At 41.6% G+C, this 14,300-nt stretch overlaps 1 protein-coding gene across 1 annotated transcript in view; it reads left to right on the forward strand.

The window, feature by feature from the left end:
- SLC22A16 (solute carrier family 22 member 16) overlaps window positions 1-13,238 on the forward strand; it is a 35,174-nt gene extending 21,936 nt beyond the window's left edge. Inside the window, exons 4-8 of the mRNA XM_012753282.3 lie at window positions 175-709; window positions 3,476-3,603; window positions 6,005-6,114; window positions 6,936-7,035; window positions 12,869-13,238. Coding sequence (XP_012608736.1) covers window positions 175-709; window positions 3,476-3,603; window positions 6,005-6,114; window positions 6,936-7,035; window positions 12,869-13,036 — 1,041 coding nt within the window. The 3' untranslated portion in view covers window positions 13,037-13,238. The remainder of the gene's footprint in view (window positions 1-174; window positions 710-3,475; window positions 3,604-6,004; window positions 6,115-6,935; window positions 7,036-12,868) is intronic.
- The last annotated feature ends 1,062 nt before the right edge of the window (window positions 13,239-14,300 follow it).

Consider the following 14,300-nt stretch of genomic DNA (forward strand, 5'->3'; position numbering starts at 1 on the left):
ATTTAAAGAAGAAAGATGGATCAGATTGAATGCCATTTTGTGAATGTGATGTGAGTGTCAGAAAACAATTCTTTGTCATTTTCTTTTGTGCCTACATGCAATTTGCAGAGAGATCAGAGCCTCAGTAGTTTTAAATGTGATCTTAAATATGCATCCCACTTCTTTGTTTTTCAGGCTGCAAGTGGTTATCTCGTGGTGGTGTTTGTCTATGTCATGGAATTTGTCGGAATGAAGTTTCGGATGTGGGCCTCTATCCAGTTGCATTCCTTTTTTGCGATTGGAACAATGGTGGTGGCTTTAACAGGCTACTCAGTCAGGATCTGGTGGCTTTATCAGATGATCCTCTCCACAGTGACTGTCCCCTTCATCCTTTGTTGTTGGATGCTCCCAGAGACACCTTTTTGGCTTCTCTCAGGGGGAAAATACAAAGAAGCACAACAAATAGTTGATATGATGGCCGAGTGGAATGGAAAGAGCTCCTGTAAACTGTCAGAACTTTTTTCACTCGATCTAACAGAGCCTGTTGGTGATAGTAGTCCCCCTAGAATTAAGATGAACAGCATATATTATCTGTTTTATGACTGTAATGTTGCAACAAGGACGCTTATTGTTTGGATGATTTGGTTCACAGGGAGTTTGGGATTCTACTCCCTGTCCTTGAATTCTCTTAATTTAGGAGGCAATGAATACTTAAACCTCTTCCTCCTGGGTAAGTAGTTAAAATATATTTAAATGTGGCAATTAAGTGAGATATCTACCATGTTTTTAGTTTGTTTTTAATAGTCTTTTTCTATCAGAAACAATATTGCCAACCATGTTATTACGATATCTTTTGGTGTTATTATACTATAACACTGGCACATATGAGGGGACTTCAAAAAGTTCATGGAAAAATTGAGTTAAAGATAAAAATAAAAACTGTAAATGTTATCCTCAACATAAGCTTCATTAAGTTCAAGACATTTTTATAAGTGATGATACCAGCCATTTACTCCATCCTAAAGAACTGAGGGTCTTGGGAATTTAACCATGTCAATGCAGTCATTTTTACTTTATTAACTGAAGAAAAATAGGTGCCCTTTACAAATTTTGTGAGACTAAGAAATAGCAGGAGCTAAATAAGGATTATAAGGTGGGTGCCTAATGACTTCCCACCAAAACACTCTCAAAATTGCCCTTGTTTGATGAGTGAAATGAGCAGGATCATCATCATGGTGGAGAAGGATTCTCTGGTGAAGCTTTCCAGGTGTTTTTCTGCTAAAGCTTTGGCTAACTCTCTCGAAACACTCTCGTGATAAGCAGATGTTATTGTTCTTTGGCCCTCCAGAAAGTCAATAAGCAAGATGCCTTGAGCATCCCCCAAAATTGTTGCCATGACCTTTGCTCTTGACCAGTGCACTTTGGCTTTGCCTGGACCACTTCCACCTCTTGGTGGCCATTGCTTTGACTGTGCTTTGTCCTCAGGATCTCACTGGTAAAGCCATGTTTTATCTCCTGTTGTAATTCCTTCAAGAAATGCTTCAGGATCTTGATCTCACTTGTTTAAAATTTCCATCAAAAGCTCTGCCCTTGTCTGCAGCTGATCCGCATGTAATGGTTTTGGCACCCATCAAGTGGGAAGTTTGCTTGACTTTAATTTTTCAGTCAGAATTGTGTAAGCTGGACCAATTGAGATGTCTGTGGTGTTGGCTACTGTTTCTGCTGTTAATTGTCCGTCTTCTTCAATTAGGACTCAAACAAGATGAATTATTTCCTCATAAATTGATGTGGATGGTCTACTGTTACAGGCGTCATCTTCAACATCATCTCTTCCCATCTTAAAATGAGTTATCCATTTGTAAATTGCTGATTTCTTTGGGGCACTATCCTCATAAACTTTCCATAAAGTATCAGTGATTTCACCAGTTTCACCACTCTTCTACCCCAGCTTCACCATAAATTTGATGTTTGTTCTTGCTTCAATTTTAGCCAAATTTATGTCCCTCTGATAGAGGCTCTTTTCAAACTGATGTCTTATCATTCTTAGTGCCTCAAACTAGATCCTGTTCAGACTTGTTGTAACAAGTTAGTATGAGTTCATTTTGGTACAAAACATTTTTGAAATCCATGCACAGGTTTTTCATAATTACCCACTTCCCATGATCTTTTTGAGAAAATACAGTCAGAAGAATTTGTCCTCCCCCTTCTTTTTTGCCACCTCTCCTTGCTTGCTTCCTTCCTTCCCACCCATCTCCATCCTAGAACTCTTCCCAGAGGTAACTTCTATAATGTTTGGCTTGTACCTTTTCACATCTCTTTCTATACATTTCCATATATTTGTGCATATAAATGCTTTATATTTTAACATAGGTTATTCACTACATGTTATTTGTAAGTTCCTTTAATTTTAAAATTTAATATGTCTTGGAGATCTGGTATCTTTGGGATCTTTCTACTTTCAAGTGTCCTTAATTTAGAGATTTTAGTTGGTAAAATAACTTTTAAATACATGCAACTATAATTTATGTTGTCATGCTTCTTTCATTTAAATAGCAGGTTACAATGGCTTTGGATAGCTTGAGACATGACTTCTAGCATAAACCAAATTTGAACTCAACATGAGAAAAATATTAGGAATCAGTATTTATCTATCTAATCTCAATTCCTGGTTATTTCTGTGTAGGCTGCCTGTGTTTTATATCATTCCTAGAACATCTTGCTTTTAAGAATTCTCATTAAAGTTTTCTGAGGATATCATCTGTGTTTGTTATAGCTCAGCAGGAATTATGAGAGAAGTCATTTGAAGAAAAAAATTTTCACTCTGTTTTTGGGCAAACTAACAAGTTTGTAGGAAGAGCCCATCTTGACTTCAAACCCATTCTCCATGTCAATGTGAGAAATGATGTAGTGTTCCTAGGATAGAGCAATTAGTGGTAGGAGGGTCAGGTGGGGTAGAGTACACACAGGGAAGCTTAGAAAAGCTGGAGTTTTAGATCTTCATGATATAGTTTCTTAGTTTTCCTGGATCTGTAAATTCTCAAGAAACTGGGCAATCTCATACCTACAGAGATGTTTCCAAAGACAAACATATATGGTTTTATATTATCTACTGTTTGGATTTTTCATGTCATGACTCTTCTTCCTATTAGTTCTCTTACTGACAGATGCAAGGAGATAGCAGGTCAGTAGTTCTTTGCTGTGAAATTTGTGAACAAGTTTTCATCTCCTGAGATGGTTTGGGGCTGGTGGGAATTTCAGCTCTGGTTTTGCAGGTGTGAGACAGATTATGGGCATGAGAGTATCTCATGGGAAACACTCATCCTTGCTCCAGTGGGTGGTAGGGTTTGCTGCCTCTTGGGCAGTGCTCAGATAGTTTCTAAAGGCCCCTGTAAGTGAGGAGAGGGCTGCCTGTTCCTTTTAGGTGTTGAGTTAGAAGGTGGGGTTTCTTGTGCTGTGGGGCGCACGGCTTTATAGAGGGCCTTTTGTTCAATGACAGGTGCAGTGGAAATTCCTGCCTATATCTTTGTGTGCATCGGGATGAACAGGGTGGGGAGAAAAGCAGTTCTGGCCTTCTCCCTTTTCTTCAGCGCACTGTCCTGTGGGGTGATTATGGTGATCCCCCAGGTGAGTTATTTCATGTTTTATTTAGGGAACAGTTAGTAATACGATGACAGTTTGATGGGAAGAATTTTAGCTTATTACAATTAAGTATGACGATCAATTCAGACACAGAGTATATATTGGACAGAGTATATGTTAATACATAATATTTTAAAATGTTTAAACATTCTTTCTCTGTTATATAAATAATATAACTTTGTTGTAGAAAATTTAAGGAAAAAAGGAAATGTTTTAAAAAGTACATAATCTCACTTCCCAGAGATGCTCAGTGTTGTATTTTGTAAACACAGTAATCTTGTGTGAAGAAAGTTGATCACAGCTTCCAGTAATTATCCTCATATTAATATCCACTCATTCATTTATTCATTCAACAAAGATTTATCCAGCATCTGTTATGTGCTGGGTGCTGGGGACATGCAGTGAGTCAAGTTTCTGTAAGTGTAATGAAGAAAAATGAAACAGGGAGAAGGATAGAGATAGATTTTGTGTGTGCGTGTAAATTAGAGAGAAAGAGAAGGCATGCATGGGTATGATTTTGTCTAGAGTGGTCGATGATTATGTGCCTGTCAGAGAAGGTAACGTGAATAGAAACTGAATGGGGGAGGAAGCCATGGAGACAGCTGAAGGCTATAATGAGCCAAATATTCAGGGTTGTTCCAATTTAAATACTCTTGTTTTTCATCGCAGTAGATTAGTAGTTTCCAATTTTTAGTATGCACAAACCCCAAGGAGCTTGTTTTTAAAAACACAGTTTCCTAGTGAGAAACACTGCCATAAACTACTGAAATGACTTTCACATTCCTGTGTCTTAGCAAACTATGTCCCCTAGAATACCTCTTGCATCCAGAAGTGCTTCTCCTCTTACCCCAAAAGATGTTATCAGAACTTGTGTTTGAATTCTTGGTTTGGAAAACACCACTATAATAATACTTTAAAATATTCTATATAATTTTCTCCAGTGATTATATAATTATTAAGCAGTAGTATATCAATATTTAGAGCAAAGCATTTTAAGTTTTGCATATTGCTTGAAATTTAATTTAAGCTGACAAGTGACTTCCTTTATAGTCTTTACTTAATTATAAGGGTTGGTAAGCCAAATGTTTTATGTAACTGAACTTTCCAGGTGATTGATACACAACTAATTGAACACAATAAAACTACTCAGGACAAGGAGGTCTCTGCTAATTTGAGGGAACTTTATCCATACCTTTTAAAAAGTATTAATAGTTTAATACTTTGCAGTTATACTAGTTGAGTTGATGGCAACTGCCTTTGAGCTGGTGAAGATTTAGGGGAACCCTAGAACCTTTCAGTTCTACAGTAATGGGGAAGACAGGAAAGTGGCTGATGAAAATTTCTAGAAATAGAGCACTAACCCACAACCACAAATCACTCCCCTATAATAAATTTTTTCCCCAAATGGTAATATCAACACATACAAATGATTTTAAACATACAATTTTTTAAAAAAAATAATGCTAATTTATTTAACAAATATTGTCTACAATATAATTAAGGTGACATTAGCTACTATACTAGAGACATCCCCAAGTCGCTATGGCTTAACATAATAGACATTCATTTCTTGTTCATAGAAAGTTCCGTGTGGGTGTCCCTGGTTGGCTGCAGTGCTGGTGGTGGGGGGTGTTTGGCTGGCTCCATGGAGTCATTCAGGGATGCAGGCTAAAACAGGCACTGCTATACTTAACACATGAACTCCAAGGTCACCCTAACAGATGGGAGAGGAGAGCAAAGATTTGGAATATGGAAGGACTTTGTTAGCCACTGCTGGAAGTGGAACACATTAGGAATAGCATAAACCCAGGAGAAGATACTGACAGGTTTTGCTGTTGAGGAGTGTATCTGCCAGAGAGAGAGAGAGAGAGAGAGAGAGAGAGAGAGAGAGAGAGAGAGAGAGAGAGAGAGAAAGAGAATTTGTACTAATAGTTCAGTTATCACTTTCAAATTATTTGCTGAAGATCATTTATAAACCAGGGATTATTGCCACAAAGGGCACAGTTTGTTTTTATGGCCCCTTGAGTCATTCTGCTGGATTCATTCCAGAAGGAGTAGGTCCTTTATTGGTGCAACCAGCACTGTTTGGGCATGTCTCATTCCAAAGCAGTCTTACCAACTGGCTTTCTTGCACAGTTCAAATCCTCCAAAGTTGGGATGGGGGCTGAGGCAAAATAAAACTTTCTTCTAAATTTCATAAAGATGGAAAGTTTTTGCAGATCATGAGTAGAGTTTACAAAATAAATTCAAACAGAAAAGGAAAGTTCTTCATTGGTCTGAAAAATATTGAAGGAATTAGAAAGTTTTTAAGTGATAATTTTAAAGATCTTATATCTTCCTTTTAAAAAAGTTACTTATGATGTCTATTTTGCTAAATATTTTTCAGAGTTTTCAGATGCGGCGTGTGGTGGCAACTATGGCTGCAAAATTTGCCATAGGGGCAGTGTTTGGCATTATTTATCTTTATACAGCTGAGCTGTACCCAACCATTGTAAGGTAAGGATTACTTATTTTTTCTGTTGTTTTCCTGTTATTTTTCACTTGTGTATCATTTCATTATATTTATAATACATATAAATGCTTTCTTTTCATAGAAGTTACCTGGAACTCTGAGATAAGGGAAAATTACATTTTCTAAAATTCTGAATCTGAGGCTTTGTCTATCACCTTATTAGCAAGGATATTAGAGAAATTATATTGAAATAACACTATCACTCTAAAATGATTTTAAATTTCAAATGAAATTAGTATGGCTCATAGCTAATTTCACCAATTTGGAAGCTAAAATTTAAGAGAAAAATTTATAATTCACTTAAAATTTTTAAGAGGTTATTAAGTAAGTATGGTCATGTTGCTTAATGACAGGGGTACGCTCTAAGAAATGTATCCTTAGGTGATTTCGTCATTGTGCAAATATCATAGAGTCTACTTGCACAAACTGAGATGGTAAAGCCTACCACATACCTAAGTTATCTGATCTGGCGGCCTATTGCTCCTGGGCTACAAACCTGAACAGTGTGTGATTGTCCCAAATGCTGTAGGCAATTTAACACAGTGGTAAGTATCTGTGTATCTAAACATCTCTACACATGGAAAAGGTACAGTACAGAAAAAAATACAGTGTTACAATCTTATGCGACCACGGTCCTGTGTGTGTCCGTTGTTGACCTCAACGTGGTTAGGCAGCGAAAGGGCTGTATTTGCTCCTGTTCCCGGAGGGTGGCGAGGGGCCGCAGCAGGCAGTTCTCACTCTCTGCGTCCTCGGTGCTTGGCTTGTTCGGGCTCTAGCTGCTGTCCTAACCCCCTCGTGTTTCCAGGTCTCTGGCCGTGGGGAGTGGCAGCATGGTGTGCCGCCTGGCAAGCATCTTGGCCCCGTTCTTCGTCTACCTCAGCAGCCAGTGGATCTTCCTACCGCAGGTGTGCCTCAGTTTACAGGCCCTAACGGGGACAGCAGAGAGACGCAGAGGCCAACTGCCTTTTCCATGTTTACTTATTGGAAGCCAGTTTATAATTTCATAATGGGGGTGGGTGTAGCAACACGATGAACAGCTCGCCTGCCGGTAAGTAGGCGGGTGGTTGCTGCTTTATTGTCGGTTGATTGCCTTCCACCCCAGCCCAGCTGTCAGTCCAACCCGCCTGTCAGGAAAGAGCCTGTCCTCACCCTTGTCAAGAATCCATGACCCCAGGAAGGCAGAGCTCTGGTCTCTGTCCCTCTTGGAGCCTCTGCGCCCACTCTCTGTGTTCCCACTGTGTGCCTGCCAGGCCAGGAGGATTCTGGAAGCTCCTGTTCCCCTGAAGGGTCTGTGGTGCCTGATCTGTGGTTCTCAGCACACCTGAGCCTGAGGGGCCACCCGTGGGCGGGGCTTCCCTTCTGGGGCCTCTGGCTCAGCAGTGTGGGCCGCTGGCCTGGTGCTGAAGAGTGAGAGCAGTTGTGCTCAGGTGACAGAGTGCCGCCTGCAGGGGCTGAGAGGCTGGGAAGGCAGGCAGAGCACTGATACACCTGGCTTTAACGTGACCCTCTGCTCAGGAGGAGGATGGGCCAGGCGGGCCCTGGGGAGGGGAGGCATGGTGGTGCATAGCACTGCCATCCCAGCAGGGACCTGGGGGCCCACCCTCCTCCCCCAAGCTTCCCCTGAGTTTCTTTGCTATTGCTGCCTCTGGGTCTCTTTCAGTGCTTCCTCTTCCTTTTCTGGTTGCCCTTTAAATAGACTCATTCTCCAAGATTCCCTCCTGGCTGTCCTCCCCTCTCTCTGCTTGTGTGACCTGTCCTGAGTTCCCACCTCTTCTCCCAGCTGCAGCCCCTGCTTCTGCTAGCCTTGTGGATATTCTCCCTAGATGTGTTACAACAAACTTGACATTTCCCCAGGAGGACTGGTCGGTGACTTCACTGTCTCCCACTGTTGGTTACCGATAAGTCAATGGCCTAAAGCGTGACACTGCAGCACCAACTTTTTATTCACACTGTTCTTTCCTGCTCTTCTCCCAATCTGCTAGTCATCAAATCCTCACATTTTCCCTCAAAACTACCCCTGCTTGCCTGCTTCCAGTGCCCAGTTCAATTCCTCGTCACTTCCCAGGTCTTCTCTTTGTACCCCATCCCCCCACCCCATCAGAAGAGCATAGAAGGCACCACAGCCATGGCCCAGGACCCCTGTCACCTTAAGAATAAAATCCAAGCTCAGCTGATACCCAGTGCCTTTCCAGACCCACTGTCTGTGGATCTTCCCTGTTGTTCTGTTTCCCCACACAGCTTCCCCTCCTCTCCACACTCACCCGCCATCCAAGTCCTGCCCGCCTCCTCCCTGTCCTCACCCCTACTCCCTCCCCTTCCATGCCTCTGCCTAACAGCCTCTCCAAAGAGAATGATCCTCCCTGTCACACCCCAACCCCACTGATCCATCACGTGTCCTTTAAGTGTCCTTCCAAATATCCCCCTTCCCAGGCCACCCAGATCCAATGACCCCACTGGTTCACAGCACAATCTGGCTTTATCGTGTGCATGTGTGGCTTTGTCTCCCAGGCTAGACTGTTGAGCTCTTGCAGAGCAGGGCATTTTGCATCCCCACAACTGGGTCCAGCAAAGCATTTTCCTCACTTTGTGTGCCACCCATGCTGTAATTTGCTTCGTGTTTTAAATCAAATAGATTGGATTTTTGAAGTTAGCTTTGTCTTAAACAATAGTATCAGTGAAATCATGGGTGTTGGGGTAGTTACATGTTTTTCTAAAATACACTAACATAATCTGACAAGTAATAAAACAAAGTGTTTGGTACCACCTGGAGCCACTTTGTGCACACAAGTGGTGTGGACGCTGCTCTTTGGGAATCCTTGGCTTAGCACGAGTGTCTCCCATGTCCCAGTAGCAGGGCTCAGCAAAGTCTGCTTCACTGGGGTGTTAGGGTCCCATCCTCTTTCACAGGCTGACTCTGAGGTTGAAAAGTAACATAGGCTGTCTGGCCTGCATAGGGAGGTGATTTGGGAGATTCTCCCACCCTATTTAGGGCATTGGACTTTTCTAGAAGCATCTTTTTTTGTGCTAGAATTTTGTGTTCCTTGTTAAAAAAAAGATAAAAATGGAAAGCTGTTTTTTAGAACAATAAGTTAAAACACACAAAAAGAAAATATATATGTAAAAGCAAACTTCTTTAAATTGACTAAAACCAAATGAAAAAATTTTTTTAAATAAGTATCTCTGTAAGGGTCAATTAAAGACTATGAAGTTAAAAGGGGTCTTTATTTTGATTAACAGATCCTTAACAGGTCCTGTTAAGTGCTTTACAAAAATTAGCCTTCATTTAATGCAGATACCATTGTTACCCCCATCTTACAGAGGAGGAGACTGCTGTATGGAAGGTAATTATTAGCCCATGCACACACCTTAAAGGTGACGGAACTGGGGTTCGAACCCAAATAACATGCTCCACTACCTTTTACTTAAGGTTAGCAAGCAAACAAACGGTATAGAGGGATATAGAACCAGCTCCTCCTCCACCCTGATGCTGAAGGTCCCAGGCCCCTTCCTCAAGACAACCCCTGGCAGCAGGGTCTAGTGTATCTTTTCAGAAATATTCTGTGAAGGTGCTTCCTTTGGATGCAACAGAAGTTGCCTATTGTTTCTAATGACTAAAAAAAGAAATAAATGATTAAATTTCCCATTATTCTTGATTATGAATGTCAAACTGCCTGGGAAGCCAGTGTTTTCATTTTGAAGAATGGAAACATTGGTCGAGAAGATAAGTTTATATTTTCTCTTTTGAAAAGAGGCACATGAAAACCACTCGTTATGCTGTTATTATCAACAGTTATTTTCTAGTAATCTAAAAAAGGTGGACATAATTCTTTTGTGTGTGTGTTCATAAACTCATTTGGCAAAGGTGTATTGACTGTTGATGTTGCACTGAGCAGCCTGCGAGGTGCTGGGGAGCAAAGATGAAGGAAACAGCCTCTGTCTGTCCGGTCTGGCGGGGAAGGCGGGAGAGCAAACCGTCACCAGACCTGGAGCAAAAGGCTGGAGAGAGGAAGTGCTAGGGCTGTGGGGCTCTAGGAGAGGGCTGCCAACCCAGCCCGGTCCCAGGGAGGCATCTGTGTGTGGAGGGACCAGTAAGGGTCAGCTGGGTGAGGGAGGAGAGAAGGGAATGTCAGGCAGAGGGAACAGAAAAGCAAAGGCTCAGAGGGGAAAAGGAAGGAGCGTGGCCACTTTGGGTTTGGACACAGGCATTATTGCTCACACCGGAGTGGCTTGTGGGGAGTCAGGAGATACATCTGGAAAGAGAGGCAAAGATCTTAAAGGAAGCCAGGACAGAAGAACATTCAAGCTAAAGGCAGGTTGGAGAGGACAGAAGGGAAAAGTCATAGTGACAGGACCTGGTGACCAGATGGCTATAGTGGAGAGTGGGGAGTCGCTCTGGAAGCTGGAGGGATCCCAGGAAGGCAAACAAGCCTGTGGTGGGGCAGGGCAGCACACTAAATATCATGTGAGGTGCTTGCAAGATGGCCGGTGTGGGGGGGGGTGCGTCTGGGAAGTGGAGGGGTTCACAGGCCTGGAGCTCAGGGAACAGCCCTGGCTAGAGATGAAAGTTTGAAGAGAAACCCTGGGAGCATTTAAGGTGTAGTAGAAGGAGGGGTCCATGGTGGGGACAGAGGAGCAGCCAGGGTGGTGGGTGACCTGCACTCCAAAAGAGCAGAGAGGGGAGGGAGGCGGGAAAGGACAGTGGCCAGGAAAGAGCAGGACAGGAAAAGTCCCTGGGGTTGCACATTGAGGGACCCCTGGCTTAGGCAGAGCAGTTTCTGTAAGGGTGGGGGTGGGACAGGCTGCAGAGAGTCAGGCGCAGGGGAAGCCAGAGAGCTGGGGAGAGCATGGGCCGGAAGGTGGAAGCAGATGTGGCCTGAGGTATGCATCTTGTTAAAAGCTATAACAGCAATAATGATGGAACATTAAAAAAATCTTGTTTTTCTAGACATAATAGCAGCAACAATAGCTAACATTTACTGGTTGCTTCCCGTGGACAAGGCACTTTTCTAAGTGCCTTAAATATATTATTTAATCTCATCCTCTCTACAGTCCTTTGAGGCAGGTACTATTCTTATATCCATTTTACTTACAGATAAGGAAACTGAAGAGCAGAGAGGTTAAGTAATTTGTCCAAGATCACACAGGTAGCAAGTGGCAAATACCCAGGCACCGTGGGTATGGAGATTATAAAAGGCTCTAGAACTTTCCTTTTTCCTCAGGGAAAATAGCCAGCAGAAAGAAAAACATCAAAAGTTTGTGAGGAGGGAGGACTATATTGCTGGAGACCTGTAAGGAGGAGGTGAGGGGTGAGGGGGTCTGGAGAGCCTGAGAGGAGCCCCTGGCCAGGAGAAGGAGAGGTGGAGGCTTGTTGGGATGTTTGGTTTGGGGTTTGTGGGGATGGAGGGAGCAGCCCAGGGCAGCAGAAGTGAGGAGGAGATGGGGAGTTTGTTTTACTATTCTTACTCCTAAGCTGAGAAGAAAAATTCAGTCCTGTCTTGGATTTTCCATTTGATTCTATTTTATTTTTAGACTTATCCAGTGTTTTTCAGACCCTGACGTAGGGCTCTTCTGGGGTTTCCAGATTAGTGGATCTACTTGCTATGTCTTGAGACACCAGAAAACACCTTTAAAAATCCTTTGGAATGTCACTTTAAATTCTGCTAACACTTCTAGGTTGAGCTTACTCATATATTTCTAAGAATTAGGTTATCAGTGCTCTGCAAAACAAAATAAAAAACTGCTTTCCCAGGTCTCATCTGTTATGGATGTGGTCTCACATCACTTCACAATTGCACTATGTTTTTTATGATTCTCATTCTCAGAGGCTGTAAATGTACCAAGTATGTGGATTTATTGAAAAACCATGCCTTAATTTATTTTTATGGGGTCTTTCCAGCAAGTATTTTTTTTGCTAAAAGAGTTTAAATTATGTAAGGATGGATTGTATTTTGACAGATTGTCTAGAGATTTAGTTCTAAAAATCACCCAACGTCTTCATAATGATCAACAGAGAATAGCTATGCAGACTTTAATTTTTAATGTGACTTGTGTTTTTGAAAGCAAACACCTTGGTGCTAGTCTTAAAGTTTGCCTTTTTTGTGTCAAAATCTGGAAAGTAAAGAAGCCATACAGAATTTTATAGGAAATCAAATAGACTCTCCCTCAGCCTCCAAAGTACCAATTAGTTTTCATTGCCTTTGTTTTGTCCCTAAATTCTGTAGGTTCCGGTTTATCAAGGCATATATTCATTTATTCATTCGTTCATTCCCCATCATTTACTGCAAGCGGTTAGTGCACTGACTATTGGCACAGACAGGGTTGACTGAGGCAGCCCCTGATTGGGAAGTACCAACTCAGGCCTCAGTTGCTTGACTCCTCCGGGAGGTTCGGGGATCTGGAAAGTGGGTCAGGGTGTTTGTTCTCTGTGACCACCGCTCTTAGGACAGTAGCTACAGGAATAACAATGCAGATAGAAGCTGGCAGTGGAGGAGGCGCTCCACCATGGGTCATGAATGAGTGAATTAATGAATGATCAGATTAAGCTTAGTTGATGAGTTAAATAATTCCTAGTCCAGCATAAGTAACCAAAGATCTCACCAAGGAATAACAACTATTAGGTCAAATTCAATTCTATTACCCTCTGAAAAAGGTCTAGAAATTATTATTGTCTGAAGGGTACATTTCTTTCCTGATGTGTCACTTATCATCATCATTCTTATTATTTTTAATTCCTTCTAGTTATTAGTTGGGATTACATCCTTTATAAGTGGAGTGCTAGCACTACATCTTCCAGAAACTCGCGGGAAGCCGCTGGTAATGACTTGGGAGGAGGCTGCAAAACTGGAGTCAGAAAATGATGAAAGTTCAAGTAAATTACCTTCCACAACTAGTAATATTGCGTTGTAAAAAACAGAAGAGATTAACCCCAGGGATTCTAGTCCTGGTGAATAAATGTGCCATATGTGCTGTCTAGCACCTGAGATACTGTTTATGTTAATGCCTTTGTATTATAGGAGTCTTATTCTCATTTCCTGCATGTTGTTTATGTGTCTTTTAAAAAAAATTTGTAAGAAAGTTTTGAAACAATTGTTTTGTAAAAGTAAAAGAAATTAAAAAACCAAGATGAGAATTCTCATTTTTTAAAAACTGCTTTCCTATCGCTGTAAAGTATTGTTTCAACATTTGTTTTTCTATGTCATTGATTCTCAACCTTCTCCCCCCTCCAACGCCACCACGCAGGCCTGAGGGATTACTCGTGTTCCCATCAGTACCAAGGCTGCCCCTCCCTCTTTCTCCAGGTGTGTCACCTGGGAATGCGCCGTGTGAGAGTGGGTTTCTTTTTGACAAAGCCCCTTGAAGATTCCATTTCTGATATTCTTTCCCCTCTTCTGAGAATCATAGCTCTAAATACAAGTCTTACTCAGAAATGCTCTGTTAAAAATGTTTGTCTTCATAACTGAACCATAAAAAACTAGAGCTACAAAAAAGATGTCTTGCTTTTCAGCCAGCTTGAGCCAAGAAGTCTTTGAATGTGCAGACAAATGTGCTTGTGTTTGGTCTGGTTAAGGGACACACACCTGCCAGGCTCCAAGAGTGAGTTTTCTAGTCTGATATTCTATTTACCAAATCCTCTCTATAAGTCTCCCTCATAGTACAGAGAAACTGTGGCATTTTGGTGCACTAAAAACTTTTCCAGTTTGTAGATCATCTAGGAAACTGACTTGAAGTGCCATCTGGATCTGTTGCCAATGTCAAAAATTTTGCAAGTATTCTTTCCTCTTTAAAAGTAATTTACCTGATGATTTTTACTCTTTTTTTTACTAAATTTTGTTTCCCCAACTTCACTTAAAACCATAGTCTTGGCTTGTACCCATAATGCTAGCACTCTGGGAGGCTGAGGCGCAAGGATTGCTTGAGGTCAGGAGTTCAAGACCAGCGTGAGCAAGAGCAAGACCCCGTCTCTACCAAAAAACAAAAACAAAACAAAATAAAAAAAACCATAGTCTTTCAAAAATAGTTTAATATCCTGGACATTTCAGCTGCAAATTGTGTCATAGTCTTATCTGTTAGAAGAATGCATTTCAGATTTACAGTAAGTTTCCCAGAGGTTTTGGTTTTTTTCTTACTATGGTTAAATCATAAGTTCATTCTTTTTTCTTTGCTCTTGAAA

The sequence above is a fragment of the Microcebus murinus genome, chromosome 5, assembly GCF_040939455.1.
Source record: "Microcebus murinus isolate Inina chromosome 5, M.murinus_Inina_mat1.0, whole genome shotgun sequence".
Lineage (NCBI taxonomy): Eukaryota > Metazoa > Chordata > Mammalia > Primates > Cheirogaleidae > Microcebus > Microcebus murinus.